Source organism: Spinacia oleracea, chromosome 1, assembly GCF_020520425.1.
Source record: "Spinacia oleracea cultivar Varoflay chromosome 1, BTI_SOV_V1, whole genome shotgun sequence".
NCBI classification, from domain to species: Eukaryota; Viridiplantae; Streptophyta; class Magnoliopsida; order Caryophyllales; family Amaranthaceae; genus Spinacia; species Spinacia oleracea.
The window spans coordinates 80,749,926-80,772,647 of record NC_079487.1 but is presented as its reverse complement, the minus strand read 5'-3'; the positions used below and the strand labels follow the sequence as shown (position 1 = coordinate 80,772,647).

Here is a 22,722-nt window from a genome sequence, read left to right as displayed (position 1 = left end):
AATCTCAAGATCGCAAGATTGGGATTGTCCTCCCATAAATCGGGATGAGATGCTTAAAAGTTGTACAAGGCCACTCGGAGAGCTAGAAACTGTGAAATGCATGGTCGTGCTCGGATGAATCATAGGCTATGATTATCTGTTTATTTGATCAGTTGAACTCTGAAACCGAGAAACACCTCTGGACATAATAAGGATGACAACTCTTACCTTATGTTCAAGAGCAAGCATCGAGCGACAAAGGAATTAGGAAATGCACACTTGTCCCTAAGGACAAGTGGGAGACTGAAGGAAATAATGCCCTTGGTCCAAGTATGCATTCTATGTTAAGTCTAATAAATGCGGTTCAGTATTAATTAACAAGTTAATAATTCAGTGAGATCAAGTGAGCTGAATGCCTAGCTAGAGGCCGCTTCAGTTCAAGTGGAATTAATGATATTAATCCACAGCTTACTCTTGACTGAACCCGTAGGGTCACACAAATAGTACGTAAACGGATCAAGTATTTAATGGCATTAAATACTCCATGTATGGATATTCGGAATCGACGGATCTTGGTTTCAGTGGGAGCTGAGATCGTCACAGGCAAGAAATGAATACTCCGGAAACGATGATATTGCCGGAAACGAAAATATGGATCGTATCGGAAATATAAATATTATCCAAGTCGTAGATGTTGCCGGAAACAGAAACATGGTACGTATCGGAAAATATTATCGGAAATGGAAATATTGCCAGAATCGGAAATATTGCCGGAAACAGAAATATTGTCAGAATCGGAAATATTATCGGAATCGGAAAATAATTCCGGAAACGGAAATATTAAATATTTGTTCGAAACGGAAATTGATTCAGGAATCGGAAATATTAAATATTGTTCGTATCGGAAATGAATTCCGGAATCAGGAATTTAATCGGAAGCGTATCGTACGAATTAGCATCGGACGAGGCCCGCTAGACGAAGGCCCAGCACGAAGCCAGGCCGTCGCCCAGCGAGCCAACGCACACCAGCGCACGCCAAGCCTCGACCAGGCCCAGCGCAAGGCCAGGCCCAGCCAAGGCCTTGGGCGCGCGCGCGCGGAGCACATCAGTGGGCCGAGCGCTGTGCGCCTAGCGTGGGCCGCAAGGCTTGCGCGGGTGTACGGTGCTCGTGCAATGCTTGTGCGGGAATCCTGAAGCAATCGGGATTCGAAGTGTGATTAAATCCTAAAACTATTAGATAATGATTATTTAATTAGAGTCCTAGTAGGGTTATAATTAAATAAATTAGTATCCTAATAGGATTCCAAAACCCTTTCCATAACTCTATAAATAGGTGCCTAGGGTCACATATTTTATAGATAATTCAAGTATTCAAAGTGAGTTTTTGAGAGAAAATTCAGACACATTCCTTGACTATAAGTGCCGAAAATCTTTAGTACCTGAAGGGTGATTCTAGTTGGTCAATCTTAAGGCGGATCCGGACGTGCTGTGGACTATCTACGGAGGGACGACACTTGGAGTCCTAAAGACTTGTTCTTGTTCAGCTCGGGCGCAGCTAGGGAAGGCACGCAACAAAGAGTATGCATCTAAACTATGCTATATGATTATGTGTAAATAATATGTATACCTGGCTAAATGGTTTTTCCGCATGATTTATGAATTGTCATATGTATCATAACCTAACAGGAGTGACATTAGTGAAACCGTTATACTAGGTCCCCAATTGATAGAGGACACTATGAATCAGGTTAGGACTATTCAATCCAAAATCCAAGCCGCGCAAGATCGGCAAAAGAGCTACGCAGATTTAAAGCGTAGGGATGAAGAGTTCCAAGTAGGTGACAAAGTGTTGCTAAAGGTTTCACCAATGAAAGGTGTGATGAGATTTGGGAAGAAGGGAAAGCTTAGCCCAAATTATATAGGCCCATATGAGATCTTAGAACGGATAGGGAAGGTAGCGTATAGACTGGCCTTGCCCATGGACTTGCATAGAGTGCATAATGTGTTTCACATATCCTAGTTGAGGAAGTATGTCCCGAATAAGTCTCATGTACTACAATCGGAGACCATAGAGTTAGACCAAAGTTTGACCTTTGAGGAAAGACCTGTCAAGATACTTGATAGCAAAGTGCGTAGCACTCGAACTAAGGATGTTAAGATCGTAAAAGTGTTGTGTCTAACCAAGAGTCTGAGGAAGCTACCTGTGAAGCAGAGGAGGAAATGAGAAAGAAATATCCCGAGCTTTTTCCCGAGGTTAGTTGAGTTACGGGGCCATAACTCGTTTTCTTTAAGGGGGGTAGAGTGCGGTAGAATTTCGCGCTTTTTACCTTATTTACCCAATTTATCCTTTAGGATATTCTTGAATCGTTGTTTCCAGTGAAGTTTCACTGTTTATTGTCATGTTGAATTACTTAAAGAGTACAGCAACTAAAACTTTTTGCAAAGAAAACGCACTAAAGTCTCAAAATAGTCTCAAGTTTAGTTTTAAAGTTGTGATTTCCGTGCCCAAGTTTCGGGACGAAACTTCTTTTAAGGAGGGTAGACTGTAATACCTCGTATTTTTCTATAATTATAAATATATTTTATTATATTTATAAACATTTCGTGTATTTTTATAAATTATTTTCATTTAATGAGAATTAAATGCGCTTTTATTTTAATTAATTTAAATATTAATTATTTCGAAAACCAGATTTTATTAAATAAATTCAAGGAATTTATTTAATCAGGAATTGTTGGGTCGTATTTCAAAATCGAATTTAATAAACTTAAAGCCCGGTCGTTTTGTTTTAATTAAACCCAACAAAGCTTGCAAGGGATTTAATGAATTGAGCCCGGTAATAAGCCCAACTCAAACTACCATAACCTAGCCCACATGGGAGAGAAAAACTATAAATAGACCCTCTCATTAAACCCTCACAAATTTCACACTCCCTCTCTCTTCCTCTCTCTTGCTACACACCCCACGCCCCTCTCCTCTCTCTCTTGCCCGACTTCCTTGCAGCCCAAGGCACGAGTGCCGTGCGTGTGTGTGCCCAGCCCCGTGCGCCCAAACTTGCTGCCCCTCTCTTCGAGTACCCCTTGCGGTGAAGTGTATTGAATGCGAATCATGTGAATTTATGATGTTATGAATTCATGTTGATGATTGGGAATAATTATGTTGTTGTGAATTCATGTTTGATATTGAGAACGAGCATGTTGTTATTATTATTGAATCTATGTGAACGAGCATGCTATGAATTGAATAATGCTTTGTAGATTCTGTTGAACTATCATGTTATGGACTTTTATAATCGTTGAATTATGTCAAGCATGTTGTTCAAGTTGTTTGCATGTATGAGTAGTGCGCATGCAAGTTGTTATTATTATTATGTTATATTACAGGATGTCTAGCATAATTATTGAGCCAATCGAATGTTGTCAGTGAGCAACATATATTCTACCAAGGGGTAGAATATGTTGAAGAGTCTATGTGAATTGAATTAAGGACAATTCGTGCTAAGGGCATACCCCGCTTGTTAATTGGCAATATCGGGTTATCTCAAACAGTGTTTTTGAGAAGGAACAATGGGAGTAATTTCACTTGAGTCTATGTTTGATCACAAGTCTTAAAGAAGTAAAATATTGAAGAGTCATTGTTGAATTGTTTAATTGTTTAATTGTTTGTATGTTGTGTCTTGATTCGCCTTGAACATAACATATTAATTAACGTAATGTGCAACCCAAAAGAGCTTCAAAACTCTTGGAACGTATATACCTTGAGTTTGAACAATGAGGGGAGACTTGCCGGAAAACTTGTATCCTCGAATGATACAAGACGTTGTTTCATTCTTTCTTTTTAAGCCGTTGTGCATTGGAGTTCCGTCGGTAGGATCCGACTGTCGGTAGGAGTCCGACTTATTATTATGTGGTGCATGGTGGGCTCCCATCACCCTTTCTTTCCTTTTGAGGATACTTTACTTTACCCGTTCGAAGCTACTTTTTATTAAACTGTGAGTCAAGAGTCGTGTCATGTGTCGAGTCTTGTCTCCATGTTTATCTGTTTATTACATGGCTTTTGCATATTGATTATTTAATATTGTCGAGTGAAGCATGTTAGGATAGAATGTTATTCTAGCTTGTTCGTACTCAGTTTTCGCTGACTTCGTGCTTTATGTCTTCTGGTCATGGCCTTTTCCCTAATGACCCTATGATGATCCATCAATTGCATTTGCGTTGTTGGGGAGTAGATTTTCAATAAAGCAGGTTTGTAGAGATAACTTGCGGGAGAAATTATCATGGGATTCGAGTTGAGAGTTTCGTTCTTCCGTAATTTATAAACTCTTTATTTTATTTTAAAGTCATGACTACTGTTTTCATTTAATGGATTTTTAAACGGTTTACTTTGGATTGGGCCTCAGTGGTTCCAACTTGTTTTTATAACCATTAACTATTTACTTAATGTGTTTGAAAGTTAGTTATTCCGCTGCGTAATTCTGGTAAGTAGCCTTAGCCGTTATCACGGTGGCGGTAATATCTTGGTAATTCCTGTGTTTTAAGTTGGAAAATGTTTTATAAAAAGCAAGGAATTATTAGGGTGTTACACCAAGTATCCAGGTCATTCGAAGTGTTGGGTTCCAAGCAGTGGCCCAGTTCATACAAGAAACATCATATGAAGATACGGTGTTCCTCACAAGTTCATCAGTGGTCAGGGAACCCATTTCCAAGGAGAATGTGAAGACTCATTCAACAAGTACAAGATTCAAATACAAAGATTCAAAATTCAAGTTCTATAATCTCTAACCGAGCAAGGTTGTGCCAAGCAAGGGATCTACAATTCCAAAGAACAAATTTCAAGTTACAAATTAAACTCCAAAGGTTCAAGTTCTAAAAACATCTACAAGCTTCAATAGGTCAAACTTCAAAAGGGGATGCCGTACAATCTTCAATACAACAATCCCAACGGACCCATGCTTGGGGAAATTCAACATCACCGTTCTTCGCCTTATCGCCCGCAAACTAATGGGGCAGTCGAAGCAGCCAACAAGAATGTCAAGACCATCATCGTGAAAATGACTACCAATTACAAGGACTGGCCCCAGAAGCTGCATTTCGCATTGTGGGGGTATCGAACTTCAATTCGCACTTCAATTGGTGCAACTCCATTTTCGTTGGTCTATGGAATGGAAGCAATACAACCTATCGAGCTGGAGATACCTTCTCTAAGGATAGTCCTCAAAAGAAAAATTCCAGAAGCTTCCATGGGTACAAGCAAGATATGACGAGCTAGTCATGCTCGATGAGCGTCGACTTCAAGCCGCTCAACATGTACAAGTCTATCAGCGCCGAGTGGCCAGACATTTCAACAAAAGGGTCAGAACCCGAAACATCAAGGAAGGCGATCTTGTCCTGAAAGCCCTTCGCAAAAGCACCATGGACCGAAGGGGAAAATTCAAACCCAACTGGGCAGGCCCATACATTGTCAAGAAGATCCTCTCCGGGGGAGCAGTCGAACTAACAGACGTCGATGGAACAGAATTCAGATCTCTGACCAACCTCGATCAACTCAAGAATTTCTATGTCTAAGTTCCATGTTCAAATTCAAGAATCCAATTCAAAGTCCTGTAAGATCGTCAGAACTACGTCCGGCCTGATTCCCTAATAGGGATGGCAGGTGGGTAAAAATTTGCGGATACCGCACCGCACCCGCCCCAGTTGGGGGGGGGGGGGATGGGTACAATTTTGGCGGGTAGTAGGCGGGTGTGGGTATAAAAATCCATACCCGCCATGGGTAGCGGGTAGGTAGTGGATTTAAGGTCATACCCGCCTACTCGCCCCGCCTCCTACCCGCCCCGCCTCCCACCCGCCCCGCCTCCTACCCGCCCGCCCGCTTTCTACCTGCATTCTTTTAATTTTAATTTTTAATTTTTAGTACTACACTACTATAGCCCAGATTTTATACTAGGCCCATTTAGATAAAAAAAAATGAAAACCTAGTGTGATACTGTCATTGTCTCATTGAGAGTTTGAGAAATTGAGACAGTCGTTTGTGTCTTCTTCACTTCCTCAATCCCTCCCTTCACTTTTCAAAACCCTAGTTGTCAACTTGTCACGCCTCCCGCACCGGATGCACTACTGTCCAGCCTTCCTTCGAGCCTCCGAGAAGTCGTTGCTCACATCCTCCATACCTCACTACCTCCGTAGTCCGTACCTCCAACGAGCCACACAAGGTCAGTTTTATAATTTTCTTTTCTCTATTTACTTCTATTTACATCATATTCGGATAACTTGAATTCAAATTTCGTTTTTTGGTGATTTAATTTGGTGATTTACAATTATGTATTGAACTTAATTTGGTGATTTACAATTATGTTTGGAATTTTGGTGATTTATAATTATGTATGGAATTTAATTTGGTGATTTATAATTATGTATGGCTAGACTGGAATTTTAATCTCTATGAAGTTTCTGAATTTGAGTAAAAGATGAAAGAGCTAAAGAGTGTTCTCGAACCAACCATTTCTCGGATGCATTGACAGATATGCTAAAGCCAAGAGATGTTGTTGCCTCGGATTTAGATATCCTTATAAGCTGTAGTAGTGTAGTGCTTGAACTCTTAGTTTTTTGTTGTGTTTTTCCCCTGTTCTCTAATTAGTGTTAATATGTTATTGTCTTGTTATTGATCTTAAGGCCGGTTCCTTACAAATTTGAACTATTTTATATTTCGTTTAGAATTTGAAACACAAGGTCAGTAAAGTGTTGTTGATTTTTAATAAACATTAAAAATTTAAAATATGATGGTATAATGGTTTTTATTGTTGTTGGCTATTCTAGGAATTTGTAATTAGGTAATTTATAGGCAGTGACACATATGTTAATTGTTATTCACTAAAATAATTTTTTATTATTACTTCTAATTGCCTTGGAAAAATTCTGATTGTATACATGTATATTTCACAGGGAAGAATGGCAAGCAAGAGTAATATCAATACAAAGTCTTCCTCTAAACCGTCCACTACGGCAAGTCGTACCTCGAACACAATAGTGGATACCGGTGAAGAAAATGGTGCTGGAGAAGAAATCGAAGAGAGCAAAGATCCAACAAATACTGTTGATCCTTCTGTTTTGCCCCTAACTAATAGACATACATCAGAAGCTTGGGCTAGTTTTACAAGAAAAAAAGTAGGAAAAGAGATAAAAGCAGAATGCAAAAATTGTTCGAAGCTACTTGCTGGAGGACCGAGAGCGGGAACAAGTCACTTAAAAAGAGCATGCAACAAATGTTTAAAGAGGAAATGCATGGATATTCGACAAACAAGGTTATTTGGATCAGTTGGTAGTCCTTGTGATACAAATGAGACATTGACATTGGCTCCATATGAGTTCCGCCAAGAAGATGGGAGAAGAGACTTAGCAGAAATGATTGTTCTCCACGAATATCCGCTAAGTATAGTTGAGCATTATGGATTTAGAAAGTACTCAAAGACTCTTCAACTAGGCTTCAAAGTTCCCTGTCGCAACACAACAAAAAATGACATTCTCCAAAGATACAAAGTTGAAAAAGAGAAGATAATTGCTTGTCTAAGGAAAGTTAAAGGAAGGGTTGCAATGACTACTGACATGTGGACTGCAAATCATCAAAAGAAGGGATACATGGCGGTCACCGCACACTTCATTGATAGTTCATGGAAGCTTCAAAGTCGAATCATCAGGTTTCATCGTGCTCCATATGCTTATTTGCTTACTTTTATGCTTATTTACTAGTCTTTTGTGTTCATTATTGCAAGGTATTATGTGATTTATTATACAAGTTACTTATATATTCTTTTGCTTCTTAATAGTAGTATTATAGTGTCCTATTTTTGTGATGAATTGTGTTCATGTTAATTAATAGGTTTTTATATGTCCCAGCACCTCATACAGCTGAAGTGCTTGCTGAGTCTTTAAAAGAGTGCATTCAATCTTGGAATCTTGATCTTAGATTGTCTTCTATAACGGTTGATAACTGCACTACAAATGATGCGATGATGGATATTTTGAGTGGTGAATTTCCTTATGGTTCATTGATGTTGCATGGGCGTTTTCTTCATATGCGTTGTTGTGCTCACATACTCAATTTGATTGTTCAAGATGGGTTAAGTGTTGTGTTTAAAGAGGGTATTGAACGAATTAGGGACAGCATTGTATTTTGGACCTCATCACCTAAGAGAGCTCAAAAATTTGAACAAGTAGCTAAGCAAGTTGTTCCCGATTGTTCAAAAAAGCTAGTACTTGATTGTAAAACTAGATGGAATTCAACTTATAAGATGCTTGAGGTTGCTATGAAGTATAGGGAGGTGTTTGTGGTTCTAAGTGTTCAGGATAATTTATACAAAAATGCACCCCTTAATGAAGATTGGGATAAGGTTGTGAAAATATGTGAGTTATTGAAAGTTTTTAGTGATATTACACATCAATTTTCTGCCTCCAAATATCCTACTGCCAATATTTATTTTCCTAGCATTTGTGAGATTAAACTCTTATTAAACAAGTGGTTGTCCTCACCTACTATTTACATAAGACAAATGGTGCAAGTGATGGTAGAGAAATACAATAAATATTGGGTAGATGTTAATGGTCTTATGGGTGTGGGAACTATACTTGATCCTAATTTCAAGTTGAATCTCATTCGGTTTTACTTTCGTAAAATTTACAACGCATGTGATGTTGAAGTTGAGGTAAACAAGATTTATGATTTTCTAAAGGAATTGGTGGATGAATATGAGAACAAAAGTGGTACTAATCGAGAAAGTAGTAGCCAAGTGCCTTCAACTAATGTTACAAGTAGTATGGGTCCAGTGTACATGGAAGAGTATGCACAATTTGTGTCACAAGACTATGGTGTTGGGGTAAAATCTGATTTGGAGAAGTACTTGGATGAAAAAGTTGTTGCACCGGATCCTAATTTTGATATTCTTAATTGGTGGAAAACAAATGGAAACAATTATCCCGTTCTACAAGAAATAGCAAAGGATATATTGAGCATTCTTGTTTCTACTGTCCCATCCGAATCTGCATTTAGTACTAGCGGTCGTGTAATTGATCCTCATCGTAGTCGACTTCATCCGGATACGGTGGAGGCTTTGATGTGTTCTCAAAATTGGATTTGGGCAGAAATTAAAGGTAAAATTAATTTGATTTAATTATTTATGATATACTAAAATAAAATGTAGACTCTAATTATATAAATTTATGCAATTTTGCAGGTGTTGGTGTCATTAAGGTCTTGAATATATATGATTTTGAGGACGATGTTGAAGATGAAGATGGAAATGATGCAAGATTTAATATGGGAGCAAATGTTGTGTGTATTGATTGAGATTTATGTATTTCTTTAAGTAATTTATGGAGACATTATTAATTTCGGTATTTGTCGTGTTTATGTAATGTACTAATTTAATTAAGAACGTTCTAAAATACTTTTATTTTTAGCTTTGGGACATTGATAAATTATGGCATTATTGGATCTTGGAATCCTTGGATGGGATGACATTTGTTATACATTGGCTTGTAAGCCCGTAAAGCTTGTTGAGGCTGCCAAAGAACTATAGAAACAAGATTTTTATATTTTTTATTATATTATTAAACAGGCGGGTACAGGCGGATACATGTGGGTAAAAGCGGTTGGTGGATATCCACGCGGGCGGTGGAGCGGGTACGGTTATAGGAATATACCCGCCTAGGCGGGTGTGAACGAAAAAATTATACCCGCTGCGGGTGGCCGGTAGGTGATGGGTATAAAAAAATTTGGCGGGTGCGGGTGCGGGGGAGGGGGTCCCCGTACCCGCACCGCCCAATTGCCATCCATATTCCCTAACGGGACACGTAGGCAACCTCATTTCGAAGCCCGGCCACTTTAATACAAAAAAATTCAAAATTTCCTCAATTAAGGGCATCCTAAAAATCAAATCAAATTTCAAATTTCAATTGTTGTTGTCTTTATTCCAAATGTGCCAATTCAAAGCAAAGCATGTTCAAGCGGAATTTAACACAATAACTCTTTATTTGGCTCTAAGGCCTTCAAAGCTAATTCAAATACAAAGTCAGGATCAAGTGAAGAAAAGTTCAAAGCCTTTTCACTTCCTAAACACATTTTCTAAACACATCTTCCAAACACATTCTAAACACAATTCCTTCCAATACAATTTCAAACACATTTAGCCTACAAAGATCTAGGGTCGGGCGACTATGCTCTCGAGTCTTGGCACCTTGAGTACTATCCCCTGGCTCCTCCCGCAATCAATCATCAATCTTCCCCTTGCCCAAGCGGCGGGAGAAGGAACTTGCTAGCCTTCCAAGACGGGAGGACGACGAACCTCCTTTGGACTCCGAACGGTCAAGCACCGGATGGGCCACACTCCCGTCACCTTCCTCATAGTCAGTTGTGAAGAAAATAGTGCCTTTGGTCCAAGTATGCATATAATATTAATTCTAATAAATGAGGTTCAGTATTAATTAACAAGTTAATAATTCAGTGAGATCAAGTGAGCTGAATGCCTAGCTAGAGGCCGCTTTAGTTCAAGTGGAATTAATCCACAACTTACTCTTGACTGAACCCGTAGGGTCACACAAATAGTACGTAAACGGATCAAGTATTTAATGGCATTAAATACTCCATCTATGGATATTCGGAATCGACGGATCTTGGTTTCAGTGGGAGCTGAGATCGTCACAAGCAAGAAATGAATACTCCGGAAACGATGATATTACCGGAAACGGAAATATGGATCGTATCGGAAATATAAATATTATCCAAGTCGTAAATGTTGCCGGAAACGGAAACATGGTACGTATCGGAAAATATTAATGGAAATGGAAATATTGCCGGAATCGGAAATATTGCCGGAAACGAAAATATTGTCAGAATCGGAAATATTATCAGAATCGGAAAATAATTCCGGAAACGGAAATATTAAATATTTGTTCGAAACGGAAATTAATTCCGGAATCGGAAATATTAAATATTGTTCGTATCGTAAATGATTTCCGGAATCGGAAATTTAATCGGAAGCGTATCGTACGAATTAGCATCGGACGAGGCTAGCTAGACGAAGGCCCAGCACGAAGTCAGGCCATCGCCCAGCAAGCCACACGCATCACCAACACACGCCAAGCCTCGACCAGGCCCAGCGCAAGGCCAGGCCCAGCCACGGCCTTGGGCGCGCGCGCGGACACAGGCAGCAGCATGGGCCGAGCGCTGTGCGCTCAGCGTGGGCCGCAGGGCCTGCGCGAGTGTGCGGTGCTCGTGCGATGCTCGTGTACGTGCTATACGAATCCTGAAGCTATCAGGATTCGATATATGTTTAAATTCCTAATCCTAAAAGGATAAATTAATTAAATAAGAGTTCTACTAGGATTCTAGTTTAATTAATTCGTATCCTAGTAGGATTCCAGTTCCTTTTCCATACCTCTATAAATAGGTGCCTAGGGTCATAATTTATAGACACAATTGAAATATTCTATGTTAGGTTATGATTCATATGAAAAAACATAAATCATGCGGAAAAACCATAAAGCCAGGAAAGCATATTATTTACACATAATCATTTAGCATAGTTTAGATGCATACACTTTGTTGCGTGCCCTCCCTAGCTGCGCCCGAACCGAACAAGAACAAGTCTTTAGGACTCCAAGTGTCGTCCCTCCGTAGATAGTCCACAGTACGTCCGGATCCGCCTCAAGATTGACCAACTAGAATCGCCCTTAAGGTGCTAGGATTTTCGGCTAGGTTAGTGCAAGTGTATGGCTGAATTTTTCTTTCAAAAACTTACCCTTTGAATACTTCAATTGTGTCTATAAATTATGACCCTAGGCTCCTATTTATAGAGGTATGGAAAAGGAATTATAATCCTACTAGGATTTGGATTTATTAATTAGAATCCAACTTGAACTCTAAATAATAAATATAATCTTATTAGGATTAGGATTTAATCAACATGTAGAATCCCGATAGCTTTAGGATTCGTACAGGAACACAAACACTTACGCACGCACGAGCCGCACGCCCATGCGCAAGCCTCGCGGTCCACGCACGGCGCACAGCCCCTTTGCCCGCAGCCCATTATGCGCGCGCGCCAAGGCTTGGCTGGGCCTGGCCTTGCGCTGGGCCTGGTCGAGCTTGGCGTGTGTTTGTTGCGTGTGGCTTGCTGGGCGACGGCCTGGCTTCGTGATGGGCCTTCGTCTAGCAACCCTCGTCCGATGCTAATTCGTACGATACGCTTCCGATTAAATTCCCGATTCCGGAATTCATTTCCGATACGAACAATATTTAATATTTCCGATTCCGGAATTAATTTCCGTTTCGAACAAATATTTAATATTTCCGTTTCCGGAATTATTTTCCGATTTCGATAATATTTCCGATTCTGACAATATTTCCGTTTCCGGCAATATTTCCGATTCCGGTAATATTTCCATTTCCAATAATATTTTTCGATACGTACCATGTTTCCGTTTCCGGCAACATCTACGACTTGGATAATATTTATATTTCCGATACGATCCATATTTCCGTTTCCGGCAATATCATCGTTTCCGGAGTATTCATTTCTTGCTTGTGACGATCTCAGCTCCCACTGAAACCAAGATCCGTCGGTTCCGAATATCCATAGATGGAGTATTTAATGCCATTAAATACTTGATCCGTTTACGTACTATTTGTGTGACCCTACGGGTTCAGTCAAGAGTAAGTTGTGGATTAATATCATTAATTCCACTTGAACTGAAGCGGCCTCTAGCTAGGCATTTAGCTCACTTGATCTCACTGAATTATTAACTTGTTAATTAATACTGAACCGCATTTATTAGACTTAACATTGAATGCATACTTGGACCAAGGGCACTATTTACTCATCCAAATCGAGTGATTTTTGTGTTAATTCCGCATGTAAAAGGCATTCTAAAATTTTGACAAAAATAGTTTTTTTCGGCCGAACCCAGAATTCCCAAATTCGAAGCCTAACTATGACTTTTCGGAGGTTTTAGTTTTTCGAACGCAAAAGTTTGTAAATTTAAGATGTTAAATTAAGTATTTGCGATTCTTGTTGATAAATCTTGAGTTTTTCATTGACCTACAGTATATGTTTAACAAGTTTGAATGCCTAGCCTTGTTAATTATACAACCTAATTTGTAATTATGATTAATTTGTTGAAACTCGAATAATTTAGAATTAATTTGATTTTCATAATTAATTAATAATTTAATTAGGTATCCATGATTAAAATCCACCATAAAAATTGTTAATTTATATTAAATTTTTAATTTTTATGACCTAGATTTGAATCCATGTTAATCGGAAATTAATTGATTAATAAATTTTTGATTTTTCGCCCTAAAATTATGAAATTAATATGTTTTATTAATTTGTCATTAATTTTGAATTAAAAACTTTAAATTTTTATGAAAACGCTCATTAATGTTGCACGCACAAAGCAATGGAAGCTACGTGTTACACTTAAGGGGTGTTGTATAGTGCGGGCACGCGACGACGAGCAAGGGAGCTGGTCGCCCGTGCGGTACGAATGCAGCGAGCAACATAGGGCATGGCGCGCGCACGAGGCAAGGGAGCCTGTGCGTGTATGCTGTGTGCTGTGGCGATGGGCGATGGGCAAAGGCATGGCACGAGGAGAGGCGCGCGCGCGCGCGAGGGCGAGAGCTGGTCGCCCAGCGATCGCTGCTCCGCGCACCAACACGCGTGGCCTCGAGGGCTTGCTTGCGCGCGAGCGAGCGAGCACTCCCATCATGGCTGTTGCGATGCATGCGGGCGAGCAGGCTGCGCGCAAGCGTGGCTTGGCTTGCTGCGTTTGCGCGTGGCTGCTGCTGCGATGAGCCATGGGCCAGCGATAGGTCGTGCACTCGACGGGGCTTGGGCGCAAGCCCAAATGCTCGTCATGTTACGATTATCAAGTTTTAAATTTTAATTTGAGATTTTCAGTTCATATAATTTTAATTAATTTTAAAATTAATAATTTAAATTGTTTTCTTGGATTTTAATTTTGAATATTTTAATTATTATAAATTTTAATTTATTCCAATTATTTTACTAAAATTAAAAACCTTGAATTAATTTAAATTCGACTGAAAATAAATTAAATAAGTGGATTCAATTATAAATTTATATGAGCTTTAAATTTTAATTAAATTTGTATGTTTCCTGTTAGACTAGAAATACATTTTTATGTTTAAAATTAGTAAAGCATATGAATTTATTGGTTTAAGTGGGAGCAATTTTAGTCATAAACTCTTGATTAGGTCTACAAATCCTTTAAGGTTAAACAACTTGATTAGAATTAATAAGGACTGAATAATTGGTAGATTATTGGTGCCCTTAATTAATTGCTGCAAATATTTATGTGATGCATAACGTGTTTTACTAACCAGCTATGTGGGCCATTCATGATAATGAATGGGTGAATGGTAGACCTGTCAAACGGGTCGGTCGGGTCGGGTTGTAAAAATTTACTTTCGGGTTCGGGTTGAATCGGGTCGGTCACTTTCGGGTTCGGGTTTACAAATGCTTGTTCAAGACCCAGAACTTTCGGGTTCGGGTCGACCCAACGGGTTGAGAGATTTTAAAACGCGCATTATATTTTCATTAATTTAGGTGAAAAATATACAAAATATTGGCACAAGTTAACAAATTTTCCTACGAAAGTTTATATTTTGTCAAATTCAATCATAAAATGGCGTATAATTCAAATTAAAATCATATTACACAGAAAAATAGTAAAAACAACGTGTCTTTTATGCTTAAATTTTCTCATAATCTCATTTATTACTATAAATACAATGATTTTCAATCGGTCGGGTCTAAAACGGGTTCGGTCGGGTTTTGACCCATTCCTTTTCGGGTTGTTCGGGTTCGGATAAAATCGGGTTACAGGTCACAAAATCTTGTTCAGGACCCAGTATTTTCGGGTCGGGTTCGGGTCGGTTTTCGGGTCGGGTCGATTTTTGACAGCTCTAGTGAATGGTATATATTGTATATGTACTGTTTTGCAGGTTATGAAGTGACTAGTATGGCCCAAATAGGATAGAAAATATGATCTGCGTACCATTATTTTGAATGTAATTGGTCTAAAGTACCAAAATTGTTTTTCAATTCAAATATGGTCTGCGTACCATCAAATAGTTGTAATTAGTTTAATTATAGCTTATCCTATTTGAAGAAAATGGCGCCTCCCACGGAGATTTTCAAGATGGACTTTGAAGTTGAAGCTTCAAGATGAAGTCGGGCCATACTAGATCACATTTATCTTATGCATGTTTTAAGTTATTTATTGCTTTTAAATATGTCTTAAATATGCATGAGATCAAAGCTTGATTATGTTGCATGATTAAGGATTTTAGTTTACTTAAAATCTAACCAACATAGTAAGAGCCTTAAGTTACAAACTTTAAAATTGAGTTAAAAGGTGCCATGCCAAAATAACACTTACTTGGATATCCTTTTTTCATCGATCTTAGTAATAGTTTTCCGCCATAGCGAGGTGTTACTTATCGATACTAAAGGGGTAAGGTACACAAATAATTGTGAGTACATGTTAGTTTTGGTGAAACTCAACGATATAAGTAAGGAGTCCTTTTATGTCGTGGCAAAATCGATAGGTTTACCTAATAAGTTCTTAGACGTACCTATCAACCAAGAGTAGTTTCTAGACTATTAGGAAAAGGCTTTTGCTTACCTAAAAGATTTTAGAATTAAGTCTAAATACATAAAGTGCCTAATTCTTCAATGGTTTTTAGGATCTTGGAATCATTTTATTCTCACCTGCCGGAACACATAAATTGAATAAAATGCTTAATGGACATTGAATTATGCATGTATGCTAGAATTTAAGTTTATTAAGAGAAACTGTGAATGGTTATTTATTTGTTTATTGTTTTCAATTGTAGTTTTAACTATGGCAAACGACAATCAAACATTATCATGGGTTCTGAGCTTATGGTCAAGCTGAACCTAACAAATTTTCTTGAATGGGAAGCTAAGCTAGTTGAAATAGTCAGACGCAATGGACTTGAGTATGTACTGTTACATCCCATGCCAAGCTACTATGCCAAAGACATGACCCCTGAAAGATTTTCCGCCTGGGATGCGGATCTCAAAAAGGTTATGAGTCTCATGCTGAACAATATCCTTGATGAATGGGCTAGAAGGTTTGTAGCTTATGAACCTTTTATGCTCATCGAGAATCTAAGGGATATCTGTCGTGGAAGCACGGAGGACAGGGACCTGGACGTCCATGAGTTGATTGAATCAATGTCTGGTCTAAAGGTTAGTTCTCCCAACAGGTGTTATAGGATGGAGGTCCAAGAAACACATGTTCAGCTCCTTCGCACTAAACAAAGGGTAGGCGTCCCACTAAGGTTCCATATGGATCTTATGCTTTCATATTTCGATCGCCTAAGTCTGCTAGGAACACCAATAAGCGAAAGGATGGCACTCTCTATCTTGCTCAATTCACTGCACAGTGGGTTTGGTCGCTTCAAGCAACTATACCTAAGTGAACCAAGAGAAGAAACAGCTGCAGAATTTGTTCACCTTGTCAGAAAGGCTGAGATAATACTGGACTGTGAAGCCAAAGATTTACTCAAGGCTAAAGGGAGACCGTTCAAAAAAAGTGGAAAGTCCAAGGGCAATGCTAAATCAAAGCAGGACAAGTCCACATCAAGCTGTCTTTATTGTGATGGAATAGGCCATTACAAAAGAGAGTGTCCAAAGCTAAAGGAAGATCAGAAGAACGGAACAGTCGTTCCATCTTCAGGTCTTTTCGTTATAGACTGTACACTTGTTAATTCAACTTCTTGGGTATTAGATACAGGTTGTGTCTCACACTTATGTTCCAATTCTCAGGGACTAAGAAGAAGTAGAAAGTTAAGCAAGGGTGAAGTCGACCTACGAGCGGGAAATGGAGCAAGGATTGTTGCATTAGCTGTAGGAACTTATTATTTGTCGTTGCCCTCCGGGCTAGTTTTGGAACTGGAAGAGTGTTTCCATGTTCCAAGCCTTACTAAAAACATCATTTCTGTTTCTTGCTTAGATGCTAGGGATTTTCCTTTTTAATAAAAGACAATAGTTGTTCGTTTTATTTTAAAGAGATGTTTTATGGATCTGCTAGATTAGTCAATGGACTTTATTTATTAGATCACGACAAACAAGTTTATAATATAAATACCAAAAAGGCCAAAAAGGATGATTCAGATCTCACCTATCTGTGGCATTGTCGATTATTCCATATTAACTTGAAACGCATGGAAAGACTTCAAAAGGAAGGAATTCTAGAACCATTTGACTTAGAGGATTATGGTAAGTGCGAATCATGTTTAATTACTTGGCAAAATGACGAAGCAACCTTTCTCTAAAGTTGGAGAAAGAGAAACTGAACTATTGGGTTTAATCCATACAGATGTATGTGGACCAATGAGTACAAATGCTAGGGGTGGTTTCGGCTACTTTATCACTTTCACTGATGACTTCAGTAGATATTGTTATGTCTACCTAATGAAGCATAAGTCTGAATCCTTTGACAAATTCAAGGAATTTCAGAGTGAAGTAGAGAATCAATTATGCAAGAAGATTAAGGCACTGCGGTCTGATAGAGGCGGTGAATATCTGAGCTATGAATTTGATGACCATCTGAAAGAATGTGGAATTCTATCAGAATTGACTCCTCCTGGAACACCACAATGGAACGGTGTGTCGGAACGGAGGAACAGAACCTTGCTAGACATGGTTAGGTCAATGATGGGTCAGGCCGAACTTCCAATAGAATTTTGGGGACATACACTAAATACAGCTGCACTCACTATAAATAGAGCTCCGTCTAAAGCTGTTGAAAAGACTCCATATGAGTTATGGTTTGGAAAGCCTCCAAAAGTATCTTTTCTTAAGATTTGGGGATGTGAAGTATACGTCAAACGATTAATTTCAGACAAACTTCATCCAAAATCTGACAAATGTATCCTTGTGGGCTATCCAAAAGAAACAAAGGGGTATTACTTCTACAATACATCTGAGAGCAAGGTGTTTGTTGCTCGAGATGGTATCTTTTTGGAAAAGGATCACATTTCCAAAATGACAAGTGGGAGAAAAGTAGACCTCGGCGAAATTCGAGTCGAACAACAAACTCTAGAGAATGATCAAGATGACATTCAAGATGAAACTCAGAGATCTTTAGAAGTATCTGGTGAGAATCATGGTCAATCTAGAGATGTAACCCCGCGTAGATCGCAGAGATATAGATCTCAACCGGAAAGGTACTTAGGTATTTTGACGAACGAGAGCTATGACGTTCTATTACTTGAAAGTGATGAACCTGCTACTTACAAACAAGCTATGACGAGCCCTAGCTCCAAGTAATGGCATGAAGCCATGCAATCTGAATTAAACTCCATGTCTGAATACCAAGTATGGGATTTGGTCGATTTGCCAGATGGCTACCAAGCCATTGGAAGCAAATGGGTTTTCAAACTGAAAAAGGACAAGGATGGGAAACTTGAAGTTTTCAAAGCTAGATTGGTTGCAAAAGGTTACAGGCAAGTCCACGGTGTGGATTACGATGAAACCTTTTCACCAGTTGCAATGCTAAAGTCTATTCGGATAATGTTAGCCATCGCTGCATATTACGATTACGAAATATGGCAGATGGATGTCAAAACCGCTTTCTTAAACGACGTTTTAACAGAAACTGTGTTTATGACACAGCCTGAAGGTTTTGAGGATCCAAAGAATGCTAAAAAGGTATGCAAGCTAAAGAAATCAATCTACGGATTAAAGCAGGCATCCAGGAGCTGGAATATACGTTTTGATGAAGCAGTCAGTGACTTTGGTTTCATCAAGAACGCAGACGAATCTTGTGTATACAAGAAGGTCAGTGGGAGCAAAATTGCTTTCTTAGTATTATATGTCGATGACATATTACTTATCGGAAATGACATTCCTATGTTGAACTCTGTCAAGATTTGGCTTGGGAAATGTTTTTCGATGAAGGATCTAGGAGAAGCATAGTACATATTGGGCATCAAGATTTACAGAGATAGATCTAAAAAGATGATTGGACTTAGTCAAAGCACTTATATCAATAAGGTGCTTGATAGGTTCAAGATGGCAGACTCCAAGCGAGGCTACCTACCCATGTCTCATGGAATAACTCTAAGCAAGACTCAGTGCCCAAAAACACTTGATGAGCGTAGACGAATGAATGGGATTCCATATGCATCATTGATAGGTTCAATAATGTATGCTATGATATGTACACGCCCGGATGTTGCATACGCACTCAATGCTACGAGCAGATACCAGTAAGACCCAGGAGAGGCACATTGGACTGCTGCCAAGAATATTCTGAAGTACCTGAAAAGGCACAAAGATGACTTCCTGGTCTATGGTGGAGATGATGAATTAATTTTTAAAGGCTATACGGACGCAAGTTTCCAAACCGACAAAGATGATTTCATATCACAATCTGGGTTTGTCTTCTGCCTCAACGGAGGTGCAGTAAGCTGGAAAAGTGCTAAGCAAAGCACCATTGCGGATTCTACAACTGAAGCGGAGTACATTGCTGCACATGAAGCAGCAAGGAAGCTATATGGATAAGGAAGTTCATAGGTGAACTTGGTGTAGTCCCCTCCATTAAAGGACCAATAGCCCTATATTGTGATAATAACGGAGCTATTGCACAGGCAAAGGAGCCTAGACACCACCAAAGAGTCAAGCATGTACTTCGTAGATTTCACCTTCTACGAGAGTTCGTTGAAAGAAAAGAAGTCAAGATAAGCAAGATTGGAACTGATGACAACATATCAGATCCATTGACTAAACCTCTGCCGCAGGCGAAGCACAACTCGCACACTGCAGCTATGGGAATCAAGCATATTGGAGAATGGCTTTGATGTCCTTATTTAATGTTTTAAAGTTTTAGAGTTTAATTCTTTGTAAAACATTATTGGTTAATCATTCACAATAAATGAATAGAATTCATTTTTCCATTTAATTTGTGGTTTATTAAATGATGAGTCCCTTCAATTTGACGATATATTCAAGATAGACTGTCAGGACCAGTCCTGTGACTAAGAAATGTCTATCAAGTGAACTTGAATGTCAAAAGTTGAAAATGGTCCCTGGTCGGAGTTTTCTATAAAAATTGGACGCATAGAAAACGTTAGACGGCTAGAATGCAAGATGACTAGTAGTTCTGTTTCTTGAACTATGTGGACATGGCAATGTCATAATCATTTTCATAGATACTTACTTTGGGAAGACTAGTATCGGACAGACCTATGAAACTTTACTGTAAGAGATGAAAATCTGTCATAAGTAAATTTCATTAAAATTATTAGACACTAAATCCTCAATACCTGAGTGATTTTAGATTACTTGTTTGAGAACTGGTTACTTTGACGTTGACCAACCGTCGCACCGTAAAAGGAGGCTATAAAGGCAACGCTCAGGTAATCACCTATCAAACGAAGTCTAATCTCAAGATCACAAGATTGGGATTGTCCTCCCATAAATCGGGATGAGATGCTTAAAAGTTGTACAAGGCCACTCGGAGAGCTAGAAACTGTAAAATGCATGGCCGTGCTCGGATGAATCATGGGTTATGATTATCTGTTTATTTGATCAGTTGAACTCTGAAACCGAGAAACACCTCTGGACATAATAAGGATGACAACTCTTACCTTATGTTCAAGAGCAAGCATCGAGCGACAAAGGAATTAGGTAATGCACACTTGTCCCTAGGTAAGGACAAGTGGGAGACTGAAGGAAATAGTGCCCTTGGTCCAAGTATGCATATAATATTAAGTCTAATAAATGCGGTTCAGTATTAATTAACAAGTTAATAATTCAGTGAGATCAAGTGAGCTGAATGCCTAGCTAGAGGCCGCTTCAGTTCAAGTGGAATTAATCCACAACTTACTCTTGACTGAACCCGTAGGGTCACACAAATAGTACGTAAACGGATCAAGTATTTAATGGCATTAAATACTCCATCTATGGATATTCGGAATCGACGGATCTTGGTTTCAGTGGGAGCTGAGATCGTCACAAGCAAGAAATGAATACTCCGGAAACGATGATATTACCGGAAACGGAAATATGGATCGTATCGGAAATATAAATATTATCCAAGTCGTAAATGTTGCCGGAAACGGAAACATGGTACGTATCGGAAAATATTAATGGAAATGGAAATATTGCCGGAATCGGAAATATTGCCGGAAACGGAAATATTGTCAGAATCGGAAATATTATCAGAATCGGAAAATAATTCCGGAAACGGAAATATTAAATATTTGTTCGAAACCGAAATTAATTCCGGAATCGGAAATATTAAATATTGTTCGTATCGGAAATGATTTCCGGAATCGGAAATTTAATCGGAAGCGTATCGTACGAATTAGCATCGGACGAGGCTCGCTAGACGAAGGCCCAGCACGAAGCCAGGCCATCGCCCAGCAAGCCACACGCATCACCAACACACGCCAAGCCTCGACCAGGCCCAGCCAAGGCCTTGGGCGCGCGCGCGGACACAGGCAGCAGCATGGGCCGAGCGTTGTGCGCTCAGCGTGTGCGGTGCTCATGCGATGCTCATGTACGTGCTATACGAATCCTAAAGCTATCAGGATTCGATATATGATTAAATTCCTAATCCTAAAAGGATAAATTAATTAAATAAGAGTTCTACTAGGATTCTAGTTTAATTAATTCTCCTAGTAGGATTCCAGTTCCTTTGCCATACCTCTATAAATAGGTGCCTAGGGTCATAATTTATAGACACAATTGAAGTATTCTAAAGGTAAGATTTTGAAGAAAAATCAGCCATACACTTGCACCTAAATAGCCGAAATTCCTAAGCAACCTTAAGGGAGATTCTAGTTGGTCAAGCTTAAGGCGGATCCGGACGTGCTGTGGACTATCTACGGAGGGACGACACTTGGAGTCCTAAAGACTTGTTCTTGTTCGGTTCGGCCGCAGCTAGGGAGGGCACGCAACAAAGTGTATGCATTTAAACTATGCTAAATGATTATGTGTAAATAATATGCTTTCCTGGCTTTATGGTTTTTCCGCATGATTTATGTTTTGTCATATGAATCATAACATAACAAGTTGATGCAGGACGTCTAGCTCTAGAACCTCGGACTCTAGCTGGTCCGGAGAGAGAAATGTCCCTCTGGCTTAGGCCTCTCATCCATACAATGTGCCCCGCAGACAGAGTAACTGACTCAGATGGGAACTGAATACTCAGGAATGGTTTGGCGACCCAATACCGCCTCCAAACTTCAAGTCGATTGGCATTCAGCGCAACAGGTTTCGGGTTCTCTTCAGTACAGTCCGGGATCTCCTGTTTCAAGCCATACTGTCTCATCACTCAAGCAGGCTAGTAGAAGACCAGCATTGTGAGGCTTGGCACCCTCAAAGCAGTAGAATCAGGGGCATGTCTCATGGCAGCAATTCCCCACCAAGGAACTACCCACATTATACAAGATTCAATCCCAGAGAGTGCGCTTCGCCACTCGTCCAATGAAAGCCGGCCATACATCATGGGCCGCACGGTGAACCCTTTTCTATTATAGCTTTCCATGTTCTCCGGTGGTGCCACCAGCATGAGCCTCTCCATAAGACAAACCTTGGGGAGTATACAAGAAATGCATTTTAAAATTCAACATACAAGAAAGCTCCAGATCCTTACTTGGAGTAATACCGGACTTCCCGACGGCAAAGA

General features: G+C 39.4%; 1 protein-coding gene across 1 annotated transcript; it reads left to right on the top strand.

Moving 5' to 3' along the window:
• The first annotated feature begins 6,041 nt into the window (after positions 1 to 6,041).
• Positions 6,042 to 7,737, top strand: LOC130465975 (zinc finger BED domain-containing protein DAYSLEEPER-like). Its single transcript, XM_056834741.1, has 2 exons — positions 6,042 to 6,188; positions 6,919 to 7,737. The coding sequence occupies exon 2, from the start codon at positions 6,925 to 6,927 to the stop codon at positions 7,720 to 7,722; it is 798 nt and encodes a 265-aa protein (XP_056690719.1). The 5' UTR covers positions 6,042 to 6,188; positions 6,919 to 6,924; the 3' UTR covers positions 7,723 to 7,737.
• The last annotated feature ends 14,985 nt before the right edge of the window (positions 7,738 to 22,722 follow it).